Raw genomic sequence first — 25,001 nt, 5'->3', positions numbered from 1 at the left:
ATCTACTCTACAGTAGACGTCTCTGGGAGACATCTACTCCACAGTAGACGTCTCTGGGAGACATCTACTCCACAGTAGACGTCTCTGGGAGACATCTACTTCACAGTAGACGTCTCTGGGAGACATCTACTCCACAGTAGACGTCTCTGGGAGACATCTACTCCACAGTAGACGTCTCTGGGAGACATCTACTCCGCAGTAGACGTCTCTGGGAGACATCTACTTCACAGTAGACGTCTCTGGGAGACATCTACTCTACAGTAGACGTCTCTGGGAGACATATACTCCACAGTAGACGTCTCTGGGAGACATCTACTCCACAGTAGACGTCTCTGGGAGACATCTACTCCACAGTAGACGTCTCTGGGAGACATCTACTCCACATTAGACGTCTCTGGGAGACATCTACTCCGCAGTAGACGTCTCTGGGAGACATCTACTCCACAGTAGACGTCTCTGGGAGACATCTACTCTACAGTAGACGTCTCTGGGAGACATCTACTCTACAGTAGACGTCTCTGGGAGACATATACTCCACAGTAGACGTCTCTGGGAGACATCTACTCCACAGTAGACGTCTCTGGGAGACATCTACTTCACAGTAGACGTCTCTGGGAGACATCTACTCCACAGTAGACGTCTCTGGGAGACATCTACTCCACAGTAGACGTCTCTGGGAGACATCTACTCCACAGTAGACGTCTCTGGGAGACATCTACTCCACAGTAGACGTCTCTGGGAGACATCTACTCCACAGTAGACGTCTCTGGGAGACATCTACTCTACAGTAGACGTCTCTGGAAGACATCTACTCTACAGTAGACGTCTCTGGGAGACATATACTCCACAGTAGACGTCTCTGGGAGACATCTACTCCACAGTAGACGTCTCTGGGAGACATCTACTCCACAGAAGACGTCTCTGGGAGACATCTACTCCACAGTAGACGTCTCTGGGAGACATCTACTCCACAGTAGACGTCTCTGGGAGACATCTACTCCACAGTAGACGTCTCTGGGAGACATCTACTCCACAGTAGACGTCTCTGGGAGACATCTACTCCACAGTAGACGTCTCTGGGAGACATCTACTTCACAGTAGACGTCTCTGGGAGACATCTACTCCACAGTAGACGTCTCAGGGAGACATCTACTCCACAGTAGACGTCTCTGGGAGATATCTACTCCACAGTAGACGTCTCTGGGAGTCATCTACTACACAGTAGACGACCCGACAGTCATCTACTCCACAGAAGACGACCGACAGCCATCTACTCCACAGTAGACGTCTCTGGGAGACATCTACTCTACAGTGGACGTCTCTGGGAGAGAGATTCTGTACCAGTTATTCTTTTCATAATTTTGCATAAAAATTGATTTTCCAAAGAATTTCCCAACATTTTTCCCGTCAGGAATTTCATGTTTGTGCACTTGACTTATCTTCTGCTCTAGATCAGTGGGAGGGAGCCAACATTGTTCAATTTTTTTCCAGAGATTTTTAATGGATGCATAAAAAAGGTAAATCGGCTGCACACACACACACACCCAAACATGTATGCATTATGTTGTTGTTGTTGTCTGCAATTACAAGCATTAATAAAAAAAGAAAGGAAAGTGGCAGCGGCAGTTATAAAAGCGACGAATGGACAAACGGAACGGCATCATCATCAGTCAAGCGTCACAACATTTAATTTGCACTCTCGAGTCAATGGCGATGGCGGGCGATGATGAAGATGATTGTTGGGTTTGGTGGGGAGCGTGATTGTGTGTGAGCGAGTGCTATTGTTGTTGTTGTTGCTGATATTCAGTGTATTGGATTGGATCCCCATTTTCAATACCCCATGCTCCTCCCTTTTCCCCAACAAATTCTGTGTAACTCTCTTCGTTGGCCCTCTTTCTCCTCCTACGCCTCTTTCTTCTTCTGCTGCCGTGGGGGGGAGCGAACGTGTCTGTGTGTAAATATTGCACAAATTGTTATAAATCCATAACGACCGACGATGGAAAGAAATGAAATGGAAAAAAATGCGCTGCTACATTTTTTTCCGTTTTTTCGTTCGCTAGTCGCTCATCGCTCGCTCGCTTCACTGCTGAGCAAATAATGGAAAAAAGCGAAATTATCGCATGACCTTGAATGCGGTTGCTTCACTTTATTAATTCTTTATTTTTATTTCACTTTTAATATTTATTTGTTGTTGTTGTTGCACACATTCACTCGGTCTCAGTGACTGAATGACTTAGTGACGGACTGACTGACTGACTGACTCGGGTGCAAATGTTTCGTTTTTTGTTGTTGTAGTCGCTGCACAAATACCACAGCCTTTGTTTGAAGGGTGGGGATGGATCCAACATCTGGTTGGGTGGTTTTGCGGAGCAGCATTTGTTTTTGGGCTGGGTTAGGAACGGGACGGGACGGAGGGCAAGCCAGCCGGCAGTCAGTTGAAGAGATAAGCAGCCACTGCCGTTTCAGGCAATTTCTTTAATGTCGTTGTTGTTGTTTCTGCTAAATAAAATAACAACAATAAAGAAGAACCAGACAAAAAAGTATTCTAGGCATGAAAATTTTTGATTTAATATTTTCTTATTTTAAATTAGCCTTAAGAAGAAAAATGAAAAATATTATCGGAAAATTAGTTCCAAGTCCCTGAGAAGAGTTATTGGCTGGATTTTTGGCATACATATGACTTATGGAAGGACTTTAAAAGGGTTTCCATTGATAAGAGCCCTGAGGCTGTTATTCTTTTGATAGACAACCCTCAAATGGTCTTTCATTGATTGGAACCTTCAAAATTTCATTCGGAGCACAAAAATAACAAGCCTTTATTTGATAGAAGGCCTGTAAGAGGTATTGTATGATAGAGATCTCCAAGAGGCCTTCTTTGGCTAGAAGACCTTCAAGGAATTCTGTATTGCTAGAAATCCCCCAAAATATCTGCTACAGATAATAGATCGGAAAGAGGTCTTTTATACATAAAATATCCTCAAGACGGTTTCGATATTCAGATGAATTTCAAGAATCCCAAGCTACTTAGAGGAGCTGTTGGGCCAAGTTTTTTTATACCCTCCACCATTCTATGGAGGGTATATTAACTTTGTCATTCGGTTAGTTACTCCTCGTAATACTCATGTTAGACCCTACAAAGATCTAGATCAGCGTAAAATTCTAGTCGATCTAGCAATGTCCGTCTGTGTGTGTGTCCGACTGTCTGTCTCTGACAATTACGCTATCATTCGAACAAATTGAGATAGAAGCCTAAAACTTTGCACAAATGTCTGTTTTGAGCGACATGGACTATTTACGAACTTAACCTGCCTAGTCCACGTTTTCGTATAGCCTCCATATGACGGAACCTCCCAATATTCGGTATTTAATGATTCTGAAGACATTATAGACCGGAATTGTTTAACATTTCGTATTTGAAGTTCGCAATGGGTACTCAAGCCCATGACAAAAAATTTTGTATGCAGGTCCACGTTTTCGTATATCCCACATATAGCCCCTCATTCCGTTCATTCGGTATTTTGATGATGTTAGCGACATTATTCACCGGAATTATTTTAAATTTCGTACTTGAAGATCTTAATGGGTGCTACAACCTATGACAAAAAATACCATATGCGGGACCACGTCTTCGAAAAGCCCACATATGACGACATTATTCATCGGAATTGTTTCAAAATTTCCTCTTGAAATTTCGGAATCTGTACTACAGCCTATGACAAAAAACTGAAGCAACCACATAACAGTTTTCATTTAAGCTGTATTTTTTGACGGATTTTTTTTAATTGGCAATGTTCATTTCAAATGGTGCAGGTTATATAGTTCGGCCAGACCTGCAAGTTAGCTATTTTTTCTTATTGATATGTCATATAAATGGTCTTCTTTCCATAAATGAGGAAGATGTCTTCAGAGGACATCTACTTTACGGTAGATGGCTTCGAACTAAAAAGCAGATGTCTTCTGACTTCATCTGTCGAATTTTAACCTGTCTTCTATAGAAAGAAGACCATCAAAAGGTTTTCCAGAGGTGGGAGACGTTCAACAGTTCTTCTATAAATACAAGACCCTCGGCATGTCCTCCATACATAGAAGAGTTTTTTACAAATATAAGACCCTTAACTTTTCTTCTAGAGATAAAATGCTCTTAGCAAGTCTTCTATAGATAGAAGTTTTTTAAGAGGTCCTCTTTTGAAAAATTCGAAAAGTCTTCTTTGGATAAAGGGGCTTCAAGAGGACTTCTATGGATGAAAGACTCTCATGAAGTCTTCTTGGATAGATAGATCTATATTTAGCTCCTTCGACTCAATAAATGAGGTATAGGTGGTCCCCTATAATCAAAGTCTTTTAAAATCTACTTTAGACCTCCAGATTTTCCCCTAGGTATGGTGTATATCTGCATCTTTTCCTTAAAAGAAACTTTTATTTCTGACATTCTTTTTCAAATTAATAATTTAAATTATGAAACTCTCCTCAACCATTAGTTATGGCCGAAGGAAGGGTGGGCATGTGATATCTCTTCTCCAACTTATCCTCACACTTTTTGCCCTTCCTTCTTGATATTTTTTTCCAAAGAACGGAAACAAGGCGAGACATTGAAATTCTTACTGTAAATATTGAAATATTGATATGCGTTAAGCCCCGCAGCAGCAAGCCTGCCTGCCAGCCAGCAAAAAATATTAAATATCATTAGCTTAGCAAAGTTTGGCTTGGTTCCTCATAAATATGTCGAAGTTTGCACAGCAGAATGTTTCGAATCTAAAATTTCATTTAAATATTGGCAACGAAAGAGAGAAAGATTGCGTGAGTTGTCTGTCTGCCAAATTGGCCAATATTCTGCTGCAAGTAAATATAATTAGATACTTTGTGGACGGACGGACACTTAGTCAGCCCCGATACGACACACACGTTCAATGTCTAGACAGCAGAAGTTAGTTGTTAGGTGTGTCTTAATAACACAAGGACTTGTTTTGTGGCAGAACTCCTCTTCAAAAACTAAAAAAAAACAAAATTACTGCCTCTAAATGCATGCATGTCGGATTTTTATCTCAACTGTATGTTGCTGGCCTTGGAGTTGAAAAAAGGATCAATTTCTTAAAAATCTTCAAGAACAAAATATTGGTTTCGTCCTACATAATATATGCAATTTATTGGGGATTTGCATTGCACGAAACTTTTAAAGGCTGCCAGGAGTAAGATAACAAAAATGCTGGCCAATTATACAGGGATGGGGGGTATTCTGCAAAAACATCTCTTTAAAACCAAATGTTCCAGAATTTTAGATACAATTCTAGGATTCAATTGAACAAAAGTCAGGTCCATATATGACTTTTGGTGCCATCTTTTCTCTAATAGAAGACTCTTGAGGTCATTAAATCTAACAATTTGTAGAGTAGATGTCGTCCGAAGACATCTACTGCAGAGTAAATGTCGTCCGAAGACATCTACTGCAGAGTAAATGTCGTCCGAAGACATCTACTGTGGAGTAGATGTCGTCCGAAAACATCTACTGTAGAGTAGAAGTCGTCCGAAGACATCTACTGTGGAGTCTTCTGATGACATCTACTCTACAGTAGATGTCTTCTGACGACATCTACTCTACAGTAGATGTCTTCTGACGACATCTACTCTACAGTAGATGTCTTCCAACGACATCTACTCCACAGTAGATGTCTTCCAACGACATCTACTCCACAGTAGATGTCTTCTGACGACATCTACTCCACAGTAGATGTCTTCTGACGACATCTACTCCACAGTAGATGTCTTCTGACGACATCTACTCTACAGAAGATGTCTTCTGACGACATCTACCCCACAGTAGACGTCTTCTGACGACATCTACTCCTCAGTAGATGTCTTCTGACGACATCTACTCTACAGTAGATGTCTTCTGACGACATCTACTCTACAGTAGATGTCTACTGACGACATCTACTCTACAGTATATGTCTACTGACGACATCTACTCTACAGTAGATGTCTTCTGACGACATCTACTCTACAGTAGATGTCTTCTGATGACATCTACTCTACAGTAGATGTCTTCTGACGACATCTACTCTACAGTAGATGTCTTCCAACGACATCTACTCCACAGTAGATGTCTTCTAACGACATCTACTCCACAGTAGATGTCTTCTGACGACATCTACTCCACAGTAGATGTCTTCTGACGACATCTACTCCACAGTAGATGTCTTCTGACGACATCTACTCCACAGAAGATGTCTTCTGACGACATCTACCCCACAGTAGACGTCTTCTGACGACATCTACTCCTCAGTAGATGTCTTCCAACGACTTTACCCAACGGTAGATTTATTCTGACGACATCTACATTTCGGTAGATGCTTTCTGACAACATCTACGTTACAGCAGATGTCTTCGGAAAACATCAATTCTACAGTAGGTGCCTTCTGAAATTCACTCTGTGGTAGATGGCTTCCGGCGTCATTAAATGTAAAGCAGGTGTCTTCTCAGCACACTGCATCAGTCATATAAACGAATTTTAACCTGTCTTCTATGGAAAGAAGACCGTCCACAGGTCTTCGTGAAAAAGACCTTGACAGGTTTTTTAGAGGTGGGAGACTTTCTAAAGTTCTTGTAAAGATACAAGACCCTCGACTTGTTCTCCATATATAGAAAAGCTTCAATAAGTATTCTAGAAATATAAGACCCTTAACTTTTCTTCTAGAGATAAAAGGCTCTTAGCAGGCCTTCTATAGATAAAGGTCTTTTAAGAGGTCCTCTTTTGAAACATTCGAGAGGTCTTCTTTGGATAAAAGATGGCTTCTTTAGATGAAAGTCCTTCATGAAATCTTCTATGGATATAAAGACCTATATTTTGCTCCTTCGACTATGCTTCTGAAATCCACCGAAAGAATGCAATAATTGTAGGCCCTACTGTCTAGAAGGCAAGTTATCACGAAGTTTGCATTCAAAATGCCTGTGGTTGCAGCAAAAGGAAGCTCAAAGTCCCCCATCTCTATACACAACCACCCCTTCACCCTCCCCCTCCATCACCTCCACCCACAAACACACACCGCACCACACACAGCACTTCATATGGCCGACATATGAAAATAAATTTATTTGTCTGTCGTCTAACAATTCGCTTTATTTTTCGGCGGACATTTGTTGGATTGTAATTTATTGAACGACGGCCATTTAATTTGCTTTGTTCTCCAGCAAAAACAGCAGCAACAAAAACAACAACAAAACACAACGAAAAAAGAAATCCAAAAAACAAACGACAGAAATGCAACGAAACAAACCCTAACGACAAATACGCAAAAATAACAGCAACAAAAACAACAACAAAACAACCACGCCAACTTGTTTGTGCAGTTTTGGCTGCTTTGGTGTGATCCTATTGTTGTCGTTGTTGTTGTTGTGGTTGTTGCTGCTGCTGTTTTTGTTTTAAATGAAAGCACAACATGTGCCAGTCGGTGTTGGTTGACCTTGATCTTGAAAAATACACACACACCGAGTTTCAAATTTACACACAGATACACTTACACACACACGGAGGCAATATTCAATACATTCTCAAAATAAAATTACCACCAAAAAAAAAAAAAAGGAGCACATCACCAGTTTTTTTCGGGAGGTTTAACTGACACACAGAGCCACGCACACATCCAGTCAGCCAGCCAGCCACTTACATTGCCTTTCCAGAGAGGGGAGTACACAGGGTGTGTTTTCGGAGGATGTCTACACACACAATCACGATTTTTGCAGAGACACCGATATGTATGTACACTCATACACACATGTTGTTCTAGAAGCCAGCCAGCCATGTCTGTCTGTCTATCTGACAGTCAGTCAGTCAGTCGATTTTTTGTCTGTGGGTATTTATGTATTTCGTGGCTTTCTTTGTTTTGTTCTTTCGGGCTCTGTATTTTTTTTTTTTTTTGTTTTTTGTTCTGTGAGACGACAAATTTGCCAAGCCAAAACAGAGGAACACGAAGAAGAAGAAGCTGAAGCACAACAAAGTTCTGCTGACTTTATGCCTACTCCTTCTACTCCTCCTCCTCCTTGTGGTTCTCAGTGGCGTCTTGTCTTCTTCCCTTGACACACAACAGCTGCTTTTCTCCTGCCATGGTAGAACTTTAAAATTTATTAAGGGTTAAACCCGCTGAAAACCAATAAAGTTCCCCTATTGTTTTAAGGTGGCTTATGAGGTCCGGTCCGGTCCTCTTTCCCCCCCTTCAACCCGTTTCTATTTGTTTTCTCATTTTTTCTGTTTGGTCTGAAATTAAGTTTACCTGGAACCATATATAGGCCAAATGCCATTATTCGGCAATTTGTTTTTCTTTGTTTGTTCTTCGGTCTCAGGATCTGTTCTCCTTGGCTTGCTTTGCCAAAGTGAAGTAGAACTGGTTTCTGGTTTTAAGGAGAGACAAAGGAGGGGAGTAGCCATCAAATGTGAATTTATTGTCCTTGAAATTTGCAGGCACTTCAAAAACAGAGTTTGGCTTTCAAACTGCAGCGGCGAAACAAATGCTGGAAGTCTGTCTGGTTATGCTTTACCAAACAAATATTGATCTGAAAGAGAAGGAGCCGGGTTTGTAGGCATACCCTACAGCACTTCCATTTATGTATATCAGCATAGGATCCACAGGATCCATATTTTGAAATTACAATAAATTCTCCTTTTTAAGTTATGCCCTTTTTATGCCAGTCATACTTATTTGGGTCCTACAGTGGGACAACTTGGCCCAGGATCGAATGGAACAATTCCTGCATGTTGTTATGAAACCTAAAATACAATTTTTAAGAAAAAATATATTGGAAATATCGTCAAGACCCTCGAAAAAAAAGTAAAAACTGGAGGGTCCTGTAAATGGACACTACTCGGAAGCATAGATCTAAATTGGAATTCTCTGCGATGGGGGGTTATAGGTTCTGAGAACTGAAGTTAAAGCCAAATGGATTGGGAAAATATGTCCAGGATCCCCCAGGACCAGGCCAAATGGATTGGAAAAATATGACCAGGACCCCCAAAATCCGTAAAATCAGGGCGATCTCTATACAGGGTGAGATAAAAAAACTGCAACAAAGTCAAACGCCATAATTTTTACAATTTTTTTTTTTAATTTTATTGAATGAAAGCAAGAAATTTCGGAAATAGCATCGAATTTCAGAATAAGTTTAGATTTGTTCGAATTGGTCACCTTTGGCACGAAGTATGGCATTCAAACGGCCATGAAAACCATCACACGCTGCCCGAATGTTGCTTTGCGGTATTTTGGCCCATTGACGGCAAAGCACTTGCTTGAGCTGATCGACACTTTGGTATTTTTAGGTGCCAACCATACTTTCCAAAATACTTCAGACACAATAGTCCAACGGATTGGTATCCGGAGATTTTGGTGGCCATTGTGCGTTGGAATGAAGCGAGGAACCTCATTTTGTAACCATTCTTGGGTGGCGCGTGCTGAGTGCGATGTTTCTGAGTCCTGTTGGAATGTCCAAGGTTTGCGGCCATAATGTTTGCGTGCCCAAGGCTTAAATACTCCCCCCTCTTTTCGCGATTATATTCGGCATTTGTTCTGATGCCATGGTCGATTAATACGAGCGGAGAGCGACCATCGGCTGTTATGGCGGCCCACACCATCATCGTGGGCGGCGCTTGAGTTCTTGAGCTGGTGGCCAACCGAAGGTGCACATTTTCAGCTGACCACTTTAGAAAGTAGACACGAGCGGATCACTTTGTTTGTTTACAAACTGCTGGACAACAAATGTTTTCTCATCGGAGAAAACCAAATTTGGCAGTTCACCACTTTCGGTCAAGCGAAGCAACTCTTTAGCTCTTTTGAGTCTATTTTCCTTCAGTTGCGATGTAAGTTCTTGCCCCTTTTGGAATTTCAATGGCTTTACCCCGAGCTCATTTTTCAATATTTGCCGAATGGAATATTGCGATATGTTCAGCTCACGAGCCATTTTTCGGGCAATGCGATGCAGGTTTCGATCAAGTCGCTTCTTTACATTTCGAACCATTTGTGCTGAAGTTGTGAAGCTGTTATCTTCCGCCCACTTCTTTGACGTCAGGCTACGCTACCAGTACCACGGTAACGAACGATGGTACGAAACACAAAAGATTTATTCACATTTAAATGCTGGATGGAGTGCTCCAACTATATCCACTTGTGGTTTTCCAGCTAAATATAAAGAAATCACACCATCACGATTGAATTCCATCACGAATAACTTTTTTTCCGGAAAATTCTCACCAAAATTCTTTTGCACGCTTGTAAACAATATAATGAGCTGTCTCTGGAATAATTTTAACAGCTGTCGGACGAGTGACTTAATGACAGCAGTCTGAAGTTGGCTGCAGTTTTTTCATCTCACCCTGTATATAGAAGAAGACCTCCATACAACGAAGAGGTCCTCTGAACAGAGAATAGGGATACGTAGTCAAGAAAAAGGAGGGCTTTGAGCCGTTTCGATGTTTGTCTTTAGCGAAAAAGTCCACCTTTTCATCCTCAGATAATTATACCCTCCACCATTCTATGGGGGCTATATTAGCTTTGTCATTCCGCTTGTAACTCCTCGAAATATTCATGATAGACCCCCAAACTAAATATATTCTGCATCAGCGTAAAATTCTAAGACGATTTAGAAATGTTCGTCTGCCTGCCTGCCTGTCAGTCCGTCTATCCGTCTGTCTGTTGTAATCATGCTATCCTTCGAACGAATTAAGATAGAAAGCTAAAATTTTTCACGCATGCATATTTTCCCAATAGGCAGGTTAAGTTCGTAAATGAGCCATGTCGGTGCACGTTTTCGTATAGCCCCCATATAACGGTACCTCTCTAACTTCGGTATTTTGATGATTTTAAGGACATTTTTCACCGGAATTGTTTCAAATTTGGTATTTGAAGTTCGTAATGGATACTACAGCCTAAGGCAGAAAATTGTCTGTGCAGGTCCACGTCTTCGTATAGCCCTCATATAACGGGGTACCTCCCTACATTCGGTATTTTCATGATTTTAGCGACATTAGGTATTTGAAGTTCGTAATGGATACTACAGCTTATGACAGAAAATTGTCTATGCACGTCCAGGTCTTCGTATAGCCCCCATATAACGGTACCTCCCAATATTCGGTATTTTGACGAGTTTAGGTACAATACCCATCGAAATTTTTTGAAATGTCGTATTTGACGTTCGTATTGGATGTTACAGCCTATGACAGAAAATTGTCTGTGCAGGTCCATGCCTTCGTATAGCCCCCGTATATCGGTACTTCCCTATTTTCAGTATTTTGATGAGTTTTTTTTTTCAAGTTTCGTATTTGAATATTGTTATGGCCTATGACAAAAGTTGCCTATGCTAGTCCACGTCTTCGTATAGACCTCAATATAATGGCGACTACCTATATTCGGTATTTTTAAGATTTTAACAGAATTTTTAACGAATTTTATTTTTTGAAAATTTCCAAATTCGTTCCAAATGGTGGAGGGTAATCAAAGTTCGGCCCGGCCGAACTTACTGCTTGTTTACTTGTTAGTTCTTCATTCATAATCTACTGGAATTTTTCTTTAATTATAAAAAATCGGCTATATAGCGACTATACTTAATGTACAAATTGTTGTACCAAAAAGAAGACCATGTTTTCTTTAAAGCAGAGAAAAGAAAAAAGAGGTCCTTCGTGGGACCTAAGATCTTTTGAGGGAAAGAAAAACAGCCTCCGTGTTCAGATAAAAAAGTATAAAAAAATGTTTTTTTTTTTGGGAATAGAAATGTTCGGTCTTCTGCGTACTCGGAGGAAATGGACTTTGGTGTAGGAAAAAAAAAGAGATTCTTCGTGAGGTCTAAGGTATTCTGAGGGAGGGGAAAAACAGCCTCTTTGTCCAGAAAACAAGGTATAAAAAATGTTTCTTGGGAAAAGAAGTGGTCGGTCTTCTGTGTACTCGGAAGAAATGGCCCTTTGTGTTTAAAATATATCTTCTTTGTATAGAAGAAGCCCTGCGTATAAAGAAGATGTTCTCTGTATAAGGAATAGGGATACGTCGCCTTTTCGATATTTTCCTTCAGCGTAAAAGTCGACCTTTTGATCTTCAGATTTTTTACAATCCAATTACCAAGTATTCGACTCTCCTGTCACTTGTCCTCGCTCTGTGTCTGGCTTTTTGGAAATGCTAGATTCAATAGTGTAGGATTTGAGTGCTTTGTAATCTGTCCGAAAATTGAACGATCAGAATTGAAATCTTCATATATTTTTAGACGATTTTTTGTCTATATTTCAAATAGCTAAAATTTTTGAGTTTTCCGTCTTTTTGGTAGGGTATAAAACAGTCGCCGCCATAAGGCTCCAATGTGTGTATATCCTTCTCCTTCTTCTCTTTTTTACAAAATATATTTTTCCATGAAATAATTGAACTTCCTGTTGATAATCGTTATTAGAAAACAAAAACATTGTTGCAGTTCAAAAAAAAAAAACTCCATTATTTTATCTAATTGAGTTTTGGTCGGCCTATCTTGAGAAAAATATTTGCCAAATGGCGACACGTGAATGCAATATTCGCCGGACTGGAGGAGAACGATGGAAAAGAAAACACGGAGTAATGCGTAATTTCATTATCTTTTGTTACAAAAGAAGAAAAAAAAAACAAATGTCTACTTAAAATAAATATCTTTTGTTTTTTGCGAGGTAGCCAAAAATAATAAATTATCTTTTGGCATTCTGTCTGTCTGTCTTACTTTTGTTGTTGATAAAAAAAAATTACAAAAAATAAGAAAAAAAATTGCAAACAATTAAAAATTGATTGGATATTTTTTTCGGTGCTGTCGATTTTATTTCATGTCTCAAATTTTATCAGAGATGTAAGCCAAGTGCAAAAAAAGCGAAATTTGGTGAATTAATGAGTTTTTCAGAATAAAAAATTGTGTATTTTTTGGAAATTGATAAAGATCGACGAGATATAAAATGCAGGGCAATGTCCCTTTAACAGGTTTTATTTTTTTTAGAACTGGAACAATAAAACTCCATACCGATGCATGGCATGTATTTTTACCTTAATTGCAGCAAATTTACAACAATTAATTTTTAATCAAAAATTTTACACTGCAAGAATTTTGGGTTTTTTGAAATTTGCTGCTCATAAATCTTCAGACACCAGAATTTGCGACCACACACACACACTCACACAGATTTCCCGTCAAAAGATAGAAATAGTCTGTGTGAATTTTTGTGATCTCTGCTTTTCTTTGCGTATAGAACATAAATACACTATTTGTTAGAACCCAAACAACATCCTCGATAGTATAGTGGTTAGTATCCCCGCCTGTCACGCGGGAGACCGGGGTTCAATTCCCCGTCGGGGAGATTTACAATTTTTTTTAATTTTTCATTGTTAAATAATTTATTTTTTGATTCCATAAATTGACATAATGAATACAATAAATATTCGATATTCTTATACCCTCCACCATTTGGAACGGATTTGGAAATTTTCAAAAAATAAAATCCTTAAAAAATGCTATTCAAATTTTAAAAATACCAAATGAATAGCAGTTATATTAGGGTCTATACGACGTGGACCTCATAGGCACTGTTTGTCATAGTAAATAAACGGTGAATAATGAAGTTAAAATTATCAAAATATCGTATATAGGGAGGTACCGTTATATCGGAGCAGTGCGAAGACCTGGACCAGCATAGACAATTTTCTGTTACAGGCTATAGCATCCATTACTAACGTCAAATACGACATCTCAAACAATTTCGGTAGGTATTGTACCTAAACTCGTCAAAATACCGAATATAGGGAGGTACTGATATATGGGGCCTATACGAAGACGTGGAGCTGCACAGACAATTTTCTGTCATAGGCTGTAGTTCCCATTACGAACCCTAAATACGTAATTTGAAACAATGCCGGTGAATAATGGCGCTAAAATCGTCAAAATACCGAATTTTGGGAGGTACCGTTATATGGGGGCTATATGAAAACGAGGACCTACATGGCCCATTTAGGAACTTAACCTGCCTACTGGAAAAAAAACATGTGTGCAAAATTTTAGCCTTCTATCTCAATTCGTCCGAAAGATAGGCAGATTACAATAGACAGACAGGTAGACGGAAAGACGAACGTCGCTAAATCGACTTAGAATTTTACGCTGATCAAGAATAGATCAGTAAAACGCCATAATGTCAACAATTTTTTTTTTTAATTTAGCAAAAAAAGTGTCGGAAATAGCATCGAATTTTAGAAAAAGTTTAGACCTGTTCGAATTGGTCACCGTTGGCACGAATTATGGCCTTCAGACGGCCAATGGAAATGGGTCACTCACTGCCCGAATGTGGGTCTGCGGTATGTTGGCCAATTCCCGGCGAAGCGCTTGCTTGAGGTGATCGACACTTTGGTATTTTTTAGAGCCAACCTTGATTTCCAAAATACTCCAGACACAATAGTCCAACGGATTGGTATCCGGAGATTTTGGAGGCCATTGTGGGCTGGAAATAAGGCGAGGAAAAATATTTTGTTACCATTCTTTGACGGCGCGTTCTGAGTGCGATGTTGCTGAGTCTTGTTGGAATGTCCAAGGTCGGCGGCCACGGTCGATTAATACGAGCGGAGAGCGACCATCGGCTCTTATGGCGGCCCACACCTTCACCATGGCCGGCTTAAGGATTGAGTTCTGGTGGCCAACCGATGGTGCACATTTTTAGCCGACCTCTTTGGCAAGTAAAAACGAGCGGATCATTTTTTTGTTGTTTACAAACTGCTGGGCAACGAATGTTTTCTCATCGGAGAGAAGCAAATTCGGTAGTTTACCACTTTCGGCCAAAGCGAAGAAACTCTTTAGCTCTTTCGAGTCTATTTCCTTCTTTAGCTGCGGAGTAATTTCTTGCACTTTTTGGAATTTCAATGGCTTTACCCCGAGTTCATTTTTCAATATTTGCCGAATGGAATATTGCGATATGTTCAGCTCACGAGCCATTTTTCGGCCACTGCGACGCAGTTTTCGATCAAGTTGCTTCTTTACTTTTCGAACCATTTCTGCTAATGTTGTTGTTTTCTTCCGTCCACTTCTTTGACGTCGGGCTACCCTACCAGTATCCGTATCACATTAACGAGTCATGGTACGAGACACAAAAGATTTATTCACATTTTAATGCTAGAGTGCTCTAACGATAGCCACTTGTGGTCGGTTTTCCAGCCAAATTTAAAGAAATCACACTATCACGCTTGAATCTCATAACAAATAACTTTTATTCTGGAAAAGTCTCACCAAAAAGCTTTTGTACGCTTCTAAACAATATGATGAGCTGTCACTGGAATAATTTTAACAGCTGTCGGACGAATGGCTTAGGAATTACAGCAGTCTGAGAAAGTTGGTTGCAGTTTTTTCATCTAACTCTGTATATGTGAGCTATATCTAAATCTGAACCGATCATTATAAAATTTAACAGAGGTATTTTCGAGGAGTATCTGATGTCCGGTATCAAATATCATTCTTGTGGAGTGCATATTACGTATGTGACGGATAAAACATTTATATGGGAGCTATAGCTATATCTGAAGCGAATTTATCCAAATTTGATGTACTTACTTCTAGATTGAATTCGGTGGGATGTATCAAAATCCAGGTCATTTGGGCTTATATTGATCATTTGGTTCACAATGAACCAGAAATCGGTTGAAGAGATATGGCATTTATATCTAAATCTGATCTGATTATCGCCAATTTCGTCTTTGGGCTAAATAAATATTGTTTGGAAAATTCCATCTTAATTGGATAATAAATGCGACCTGCATTTTCTTGACAGGAATATACGGACGGATGGACGGACATGCATAAATCGACTCAGAAAGTGATTCTATGAAGATCCAGCAAAGTAACAATGTTTCTATCTTCCGCATCCTTCTCCATGTTACAAACAAATACACAAAGACATAATACCCTTACCACTATGGGTATAGAGAATGGGACTTTCGGTCCCAAGACCCTCGAAAATGGCCACTTTCCAATTTTTTCCAGTTGAACCCCCGAAATGGTTCCAAAAATGCATTTCTGTGTACGTACCGTTGAAGATATACTAGCCAATCTCTGATCAAATAGAATATCACCATAATATGAATTTCTAGGCAAGTCCTTATCAGATGAAGCATGGAGCAGGCTCCTCTCCGAAATTATTACTTTTCTTACATTTTTCGTCATTTAACATTGAAACATTGATTGTTTGCTAGTAGGAGCCATCCGGAATGGCTGTGAAACAGACTTCCACTTAATTTATATAACCAAAGTTTTCCATTTCGAATGAATGAAATCTCAGAATTTCAAAAACTGAATTCTAAAAAGGCCACAAACCTATGCTAATGACCCGCCGGTTATTGGACATTTCCCCACAAATAATTTCCTATGTCAAAAGGAGCAGTTAATTTCATGGAGAGCCCCTCCAAGCCCCCAAAGGATTCCATGCAATTTAAACTTTTTTACCCCCTTTCCACCCCTCCCTCCTGACAAGTGCTGCTTGAATTGAAAAATCTCATTTCGAAACAAGTTCGATGTCTTGTTAATGAAAGTGATGTCCTTAGACGTAACTAAATATCCAACCTACAACCCATCATCATCATCGAACATAATATTCCAAGCGTTAGCGTTTCTATTCCAATGGGCTTAAAGTCATTTGGCAACAAAGTAACTAACAGCAATTTAAAAATGGCCAAACAATGTAAACCACGAAGCCGAAACCAGCCATTCACAGACGTAAATATGTATAAATCAGAAAAAAACAACAACAACCTTCTAAATATATATAGCAATAAATGTGTACATATATACATACATACATATGTATTGGAAATGTATATAAGTATGCTTTTTTGCTACGCCTTACATCCTGCGCGTGTTCGACACAAAAAAAGCACACCCAAAACCCATTAATTTGCCAAATAACAATAAAAGTCCGAAGAGGAGCAGCAGCAGCAACAGGGTGGCAAGATGTTGTTGCTGCCATGGCTGGGCGGACAAAAATAAATATAAATTCATGGCATTTCTATGACAAAACCAAGCGACCGCCAAAACGACTGACAGAGAAGCAGACAGCCTGCCACACCAACCATTCATGCCGGCTCGGTGTCTGAATCCTAGCAAATACAGCGGGTTTTGCAACAATATTTTAAGAAAGTGTGGGCGATAGCCTGAGTCCCCAACACAAAGTAAGGCAAATGCCAGCACATGCCGGCAAACACCTTGCCACTTCTTAAACCAAAAGAAAGCCAAACTGTAGGGTATGTAGGCAAAGTACAATTGAAGGGCTCACAGCTATACCGAACTAAGTCATAAAAACATAATTCGAAGATATTTAGAGGTAAAGTAAATGCACTGCCATTAATTTCTGGAAGGAATATTTTAGTCTACCAAAAGAAAATGTAAAAGACTATATTCAAAATTAACTAATGATATTAATTTAAAATAAAAATAATTTAAATATATTACTAAAAAAATATTCAAAAACAAAAAAACCTACTTTGGTTCATTATTACTCTGAATAAAATTTGAAGGTTTCACAGCTAAAGAGAACCAAGTCAAAAAAAATAAAATAAGGTGTTCGTTATATGACTAAATATAGTTCACTTCAGCGATTAATTTCCCACTAGTTTCGGAGTTTTATTTTGAGTCATGTTTTGCTTTAGCGGCTGGCAGCTGCGTGTACATCTGTTGTAATTGACAACCATTGTGATTTTTTGGAAAATAAAATAAATTCATTTAAAAACAAGTAAAAAAACATTAAGTTCGGCCGGGCCAAACTTTTAATACCCTCCACTTTAGGGTAAAAGAAACATTAGAAGAAATGTGGCAAAAACCATTAAAATGCCGATTATGGGGAGGTACCGTTATACGGGGGCTATACCAAAACGTGGACCTATAATTACAATGTTTCGCCACCGGAGCTGGAACCCATTATGACCAACAAATACCAATTTTTAGACAAATCAGTGAAAAAATGTGGCAAAAACAATCAAAATACCGAATATCGGGAGGTACCGTTATATGGGGGCTATATCAAATCATGGACCCATGCATGCAATGTTTCGCCACCGAAGCTGGAACCAATTATGACCAACAAATACCAATTTTCGAACAAATCCCTGAAAAAATGTGGCAAAAATCATCAAATTACCGAATATCGGGAGGTACCGTTATATGGGGGCTATACCAAAACGTGGACCTATAATTACAATGTTTCGCCACCGGAGCTGGAACCCATTATGACCAACAAATACCGATTTTCAGACAAATCCGTGAAAAAATGTGGTAAAAAAACTAAAATACTAAATATCGGGAGGTACCTTTATATGGGGGCTATACCACAACGTGGCCCTGTACATGCAATGTTTTGCCACACGCTCAGGGACCCGCTATGACCTACAAATACCAATTTTAAGACAAATCCGTGAAAAAATGTGGTATGAATCATCAAAATACCGAATATCGGGAGGTACCGTTATATGGGGACTATACCAGAACGTGGACCGATATATCTCATTTTCAATACCAACCATCCTAGACACAATGCAAATAGCTCTGCTAAATTTTGGAGCTCTACGTCAAATAATGTGGGCTGTATCGTGATTTCAACAGACAGACGGACAGACAGACAGACAGACGGACAGACAGACAGACGGACATCGTTAAATCGACTTAGAATTTTATGCTGATTATGAATATATATACTTTATGGGGTCTAAAATGAATATTTAGGGATGTTACAAACGGAATGACAAAGTTAATATACCCTCCTTTCCAAGGTGGAGGGTATAAAAAAAATAAATTAATGTCAACAAGGACAAAGGAAAATTTAAGGTTTCAACTATGGTAGAAAAAGATGGTAAAGTCATGCAATTATATGTTTACATTTTTATACCCTGCACCATAGTATGGAGGGTATATTAAGTTTGTCATTCCGTTTGTAACACCTCGAAATATACATTTTAGACCCCACAAAGTATATATATTCTTGATCAGCATAACAGTCTATCCGTCTGTCCGTCTGTGGAAATCACTCTAGCTTCCGAACGAAATGAAGTAAGTTGATAAAAATTTACTCAAATGCGTATTATGACTGTAGGACTTTTGGTATTGAAAATGGGCCATGTAGGTCCACGTCTCCGTATAGCCCCCATATAACGGTGTCCCCCGATATTCGGTGTTTTGATGATTTTAGCGATATTACTTACCGGAACTATTTCAAATTAAGTATTTGAAGTTCGTAATGAATACTACAGCCTATGACAGCAAATTGTATGTGCAGCTCCACGTTTTCATATAGACCCTAATATACGGCTTCATTCGGTATTTTTAAGATTTTAACTGAATTTTTAATGGATTTAAATTTTTTGAAAATTGCAAAATTTGTACCAAATGTTGGAGGGTATTCAAAGTTCGGCCCGAACTTACAGCTTTTTTACTTGTTTCTTTTTTTCAACGTTGCAGGGAAAGTTGACAGGGTAAATTACAGAAAATGCAGAGATGGATATGCTTATATGAAATGACTTTACCTTCCTTATTTTACCATGGTTTCAACAAATATTTACACATAAAAAATTCGTCATTTCCGTTTTCATCATTTTTGGGGCTGGCAAATATTCCTCATTTTCATTACTGGAAAAATCACTAGTGCTGCTATTATTACTATCCATTTATAGAAAACACTGATTTTTTTTAATTTTGCTGAAAACTGAACGACAATAAACACGTTCTCACTAATAGTACTGATTCAACGTGAAACACACTGACTTGGTTCATTTTTGCTTTGAAAAAAGTCGAAATTGTCAGTCGTTGACTTAGGTTTTTTACCGTTATCTTTGGAACGAAACACTTTTTGACATTGTGCTTTATAGAGTAAACAGAGTTTCCATATACCGGGACATTGGCACTAATTTCGGCATTTTTTATTTTTCATGACTTGGTTCGGTATAGCAGTGAGCCCTCCAATTGGAAGACAACAAATCCCCGTTATTTGCCTTGCCATGGCATGAAAGTGCACAAGCAACAACAACAACAACGAACTCAAGAAAAAGGTCGTTGCGTTATATGTCAAGGTGGAAGGAAGCAGCAACCTCAGGAGTAGAGTCGGAGGATGAGTTGGTGGCAAGACCGTGGTTGGAGTTTTCTGATTTTCCGCACAGTCATGCCCTGTCTGCTGCCATCCTATCCCCCCGCCCACATTCTGCAAGTTCAAGCACTTTTTTTTCGGGGAGATTTCTTCAAAGAAGACAACAAACGTGATGACATAGACGTCTGTCTGGTGACCTTCAACTTTTCCACCATAATAAATTTCTAAGTATGTGTGTGTGTATGTGAGCATGGAGCCCAAGGATGTATACGAAAGTATATAGTCCCACGATTGTATATATACCACATATACACAGGAATTCTAGAATGAACCGCACATTAAGTACACTTACACACACACAAGTGGAAATCTCTCAATCAGGCCATTTGTTTTTTTTTTCTGCTGCTGCTGAATGCCAGACTTTCTTTGTTCCACACACAAACACACACACACAGACAGCCAGCCAAGCTCATCGTCCTTGACGATGTTAAATTTGGTAGAAGGACAATGAATATTTTTTTTTTTTTGTTTCACAAGGTCTTTATCCTGTGGGTGTAGTGGTTGGTGGCTGGGAGAGAAGCATTAACTTTGGCATTTGACGAAAATATTCTGGTTGCTTTGGTAACCGACCGACCCAAGAGCCATTCCAAAAAGGACAAAGAAGGAGAAAAGAAAAGCCTGAATGTAGTTCAGGTCAAATGAAACAAGAAAATAACAGCGCTAACTAGACCAAAGATGGCGCCCGAATGACAAAGAAGTAAGAAAGCTTTATCAAAGCTTTTAAAATAAAAGTATTTAGTTTATGGCGCCATCTGTTGGATTATGGTGATACTAAATTAATAAATATGGTGGTATATTGTTTGGGATAGTTGGCAATGCTGATAAATACAAATTATATTTCAACACGCCTATATTCAACATCCTCGATAGTATAGTGGTTAGTATCCCCGCCTGTCACGCGGGAGACCGGGGTTCAATTCCCCGTCGGGGAGATATGAAAATATTTTTTTCGCTTTTTTAACAACTTTTAGTTATGTTTCGCGTAACGTTATAAGTTGACTGAAATATTTTTAATTTATTTGTAATTAATGTTAATTATTATTAATTCATCCTCGATAGTATAGTGGTTATTAGCCCCATCAAAAATATTATATTAGCATTCGATTTCAATCTATAAACACTCAAAATAGGATTTTTAAGAATCAATATACTTTTTATATCCTCCACCATAGTATGGAGGGTATATTAGGTTAGTCATTGTGTTGTTAACACCACGAAATATACATTTTATATTCTTTATCAGCATTAAATGCTGTGTCCGTCCGCCTACCTGTCTGTGGAAATCACTCTACCTTCCGAACGAAATGTATAGGTTAATAAAACTTTTACTTTTGGTATTGAAAATGGGCCATTTAGGTCTAGCCCCCATATTGGTGATTTAAGCGAAACAAATTTGGCATTAGAAGTTCGTAACGGATACTACAACCTACGACAGAACAAGTAAAAAACATTAAGTTCGACCGGATCGAACTTTTAATACCCTCCACCTTAGGGTAAAGGAAACATTAGAACCCATTGTGACCCACAAATACCTATTTTTGACATATTCGTGGGAAATTGTGGCAAAAATTATGAAAATATCGAATATCGGGAGGTACCGCTATATGGGGCTAGACAAAAACGTGAACTATACATACAATATTTCGCCACACGAACTGGGACCCATTATGGCCTACAAATACCAATTTTCCGACAAATCCGCGAAGAAATGTGGCAAAAATCATCAAAATACCGAATATCGGGAGGTAACGTTATATAGGGACTATACCAAAACATGGACCGATATATATTCATTTTCAATACCAACCATCCTAGACACAATACAAATTGATCTGCTAAATTTTGACTCTCTACGTCAAATAATGTGGGCTGTATCGTGATTTCAACAGACAGACAGACGGACATCGTTACATCGACTTAGAATTTTATGCTGATTATGAATATATATACTTTATCGGGTCTACGACGAATATTTAGGGATGTTACAAACGGAATGACAAAGTTAATATACCTCCTTTCCAAGGTGAAGGGTATAAATATGTCCGTACAGATCCCCGCCTTCGTATAGCCCCCCTATAACGGCACCTCGGATATTTGGTACTATGGTGATTTTAGTGGCATTATTCACCGGAAATGTTTCAAATTTGGTATTTAAAGTTCGTAATGGATACTACAGCCTAAGACAAAAATTTGTCTGTGCATGTCCACATCTTCGTATAGCCCCCATATAATAGTACCTCCCTATATTTGGTATTTTGATGATGTTAGCTACATTATTCATCGATTTTTGTTTCAAGTTTCGCATTTGAATATTGTAATGCCTTATAACAAAATATGCCTATGCAGGTCCACGTCGTCGTATAAACACTAATATAACGGCTATATTTGGTATTTTTAAGGTTTTAACAGGGTATTCAAAGTTCGGCCCGGCCGAACTTACAGCTTTTTCCCTTTTTTTAATAGTTATGTAAAGTTTTAAAATCTCTACAAATATTTTTGCATTTTTCTGAAGTTTGTTAATATCCTCGATAGTATAGGAGTTAGTAGCCCTGCCTTTTGCAGGATTTTCGTATTTGATTTCAATTTATTACGGTTTATCAATATTATAATTATTCATATTTACAAAGAGTTTATAGTTTTGTAATGCATCATTATTAATATATATTTTGATATTTCTCAAAATCATTCAATATCCTCGATAGTATAGTGATAAGTAGACCCTGTGATGTAGAGATGTATGATTATGGAATTTAATCTGAATTCAAATTTTGGATTTTTCCATAGCTTTTTTCCTCGATAGTATAGTGGCTAGTATTGTCTTGTCTTTGTCCTTGTCTTTTGCAGGATTTTTATATTTGATTTCAAAATTCCACTTTAACGGCAAATAAATGAGCCGGAGTTTGAGTTACGTTGTATCTGTTTTTGTCAATGTTAGAATATATATCTTATTATATATAGAATTTATGGTTTCGGAATGCATTATTCACATATATATTTTTATTCTCCCAAAATGAGTCCATATCCTCGATAGTATAGTGTTTAGTAGCCCCGTCTTTGACACGATTTTCATTTTCGATTTAACCCCAAATTTTTCTATAACAAAATATTATTAGCTTGGGGCTTTAAAGAAACCTTTTTTTTCATAGAATTTTGTAGAAATTTATAATTATGGAAGACAATCTGTATAGCAAAAATGTTCCCATAGATTTTTCCTCGATATTACAGTGGCTAGTAGCCTTGCTTTTCACAATATCTTCTTTATCGATTTCAAATCTTAAGCACTAAAAATCTCACTTTAAAAACAAATTATTTAGCTGCGGCTTATAACAAACGTCTTTTTTTCATGATAATGATGAAGAGAACTATAATTCCAAAATTATAGATAGATATATAATTTTGCATAGGTTTATAATTCTACAAGACAATCTCCATTTATATTTTGTATTTTCCCACATTCCTTCAACATCCTCGATAGTATAGTGGTTAGTATCCCCGCCTGTCACGCGGGAGACCGGGGTTCAATTCCCCGTCGGGGAGATCTACAATTTTTTTGTTGATCCAATGGACGGATTTTTTAAAAGTATGGACGCACGTTATGGTCCATTTTGCTTTGAAGGTAGGAGTTTTTGGTTTCCTTCACTCTTAAAAATTGCATGAAATTGTGTGCAGGAATATTCAAAAGGCATATAAATGCGATCTTTGTAACCAAATAAGAAAACATAAATTTTTCCGATGCAGATATGCTTAGATGGATGAAGCTAAAGATATATTACTTTATATGTTAACTTGTTCCTATTTTTTAAGCTTGCCTGACTAAAACCTCTATCAGAATTCAACAAAAAATCCTAATTATGATTTAAGCAATTTAATAAATAAATTATATAAATGTTGCAAATATATGTCAGGAAAAACTGGAGAAGAATGTAATCTTATTGATGCAAACAAGGATTACAATTTATTCTATAAAATTGTACCTGAAAAGCCTTCAGAAAATTATTTTCAAGCGTCCAAAGCTTTAAAAATTATTGGAATTATTTAGAGGTTAAATGATTTGTTAAATTAATATTAGTAAACAAAAAAATGTTTATATTATAATTAGATTTTGTTCAAAGTTTGGACATTGTGCAGAATACTTTGCACATACGCTTGAATGCAGTCGAGGACCCGTTCAAATCTGGCAATTAAAAATAAATATTCTAAAATTACATATTTCCCAGCCGCCATAAAATATCACATGTGTAAAATTCAGTGTGCGCTGTTTCATACTATAATGTATAAGATAATAAAGGTTCTGATCCACACACACAGATATCGATGCGTTATATAGGTACCCAAGCCCACTTGAATGATGGAACGACAAGCTGCCCTTCAATGTTCTCCATTCAATATTAGAATATAAGACAATAATTGTGTGACTGCGATTAGGTTAAGTTAGTTTAATTTTTGGTGTGCATAAGAAAAATATTTTTAAATAAAATCAGAATTGAATCTACATTCGAGCCAAACGGTTGTGGTTTTCTGGAAGAACGAGTCTCACAATCTTCAAGAAGCTCCAGTAAAGTTTTTCCTTTAAGAAAAATGTGTGATTATTCCTTTAACCTGAGGTCCATTCCTATATCTCTTAATTTTCTGAATATTTCACCCACAACTTATATTCATTTAAAAGTTAATTTGCAGATTTTCCACCTACCTTGTTTCCCATTTGGTGAAAACGGGTCATAACTACCCGCCGACATGGGCGATGAGTATCCATTCGATAAATTTGCGCCATAAATGTGATTTTGAGAGGCTGAAGATGGACTTAAAGGTGCAGTGCTGGGCACACTGCCGGGACTAGGTGTGGAAATCCATTCTTCCCTTCTGCAAA

The 25,001-nt window shown here is 38.3% G+C and overlaps 1 protein-coding gene and 3 non-coding genes across 4 annotated transcripts in view; 3 read left to right on the top strand and 1 right to left on the bottom strand.

Moving 5' to 3' along the window:
- The window catches only part of LOC101897111 (ecdysone receptor), a 188,050-nt gene that overhangs the window by 116,826 nt on the left and 46,223 nt on the right, over window positions 1–25,001 (bottom strand). The window contains exon 3 of the mRNA XM_059128819.1: window positions 24,825–24,994. Within this exon, the coding sequence (XP_058984802.1) occupies window positions 24,825–24,994 (170 nt within the window). The remainder of the gene's footprint in view (window positions 1–24,824; window positions 24,995–25,001) is intronic.
- TRNAD-GUC (transfer RNA aspartic acid (anticodon GUC)) lies at window positions 13,262–13,333 on the top strand. The gene has a single exon. It is a non-coding gene; the product is annotated as a tRNA-Asp (tRNA).
- On the top strand, window positions 20,995–21,066 carry TRNAD-GUC (transfer RNA aspartic acid (anticodon GUC)). The gene has a single exon. It is a non-coding gene; the product is annotated as a tRNA-Asp (tRNA).
- TRNAD-GUC (transfer RNA aspartic acid (anticodon GUC)) lies at window positions 23,600–23,671 on the top strand. Its single transcript has one exon. It is a non-coding gene; the product is annotated as a tRNA-Asp (tRNA).

The sequence above is a fragment of the Musca domestica genome, unplaced genomic scaffold (assembly GCF_030504385.1).
Source record: "Musca domestica strain aabys unplaced genomic scaffold, Musca_domestica.polishedcontigs.V.1.1 58, whole genome shotgun sequence".
NCBI lineage: Eukaryota > Metazoa > Arthropoda > Insecta > Diptera > Muscidae > Musca > Musca domestica.
The sequence above is the reverse complement of the archived record's forward strand: the minus strand, read 5'-3'. Positions and strand labels throughout refer to the sequence as shown.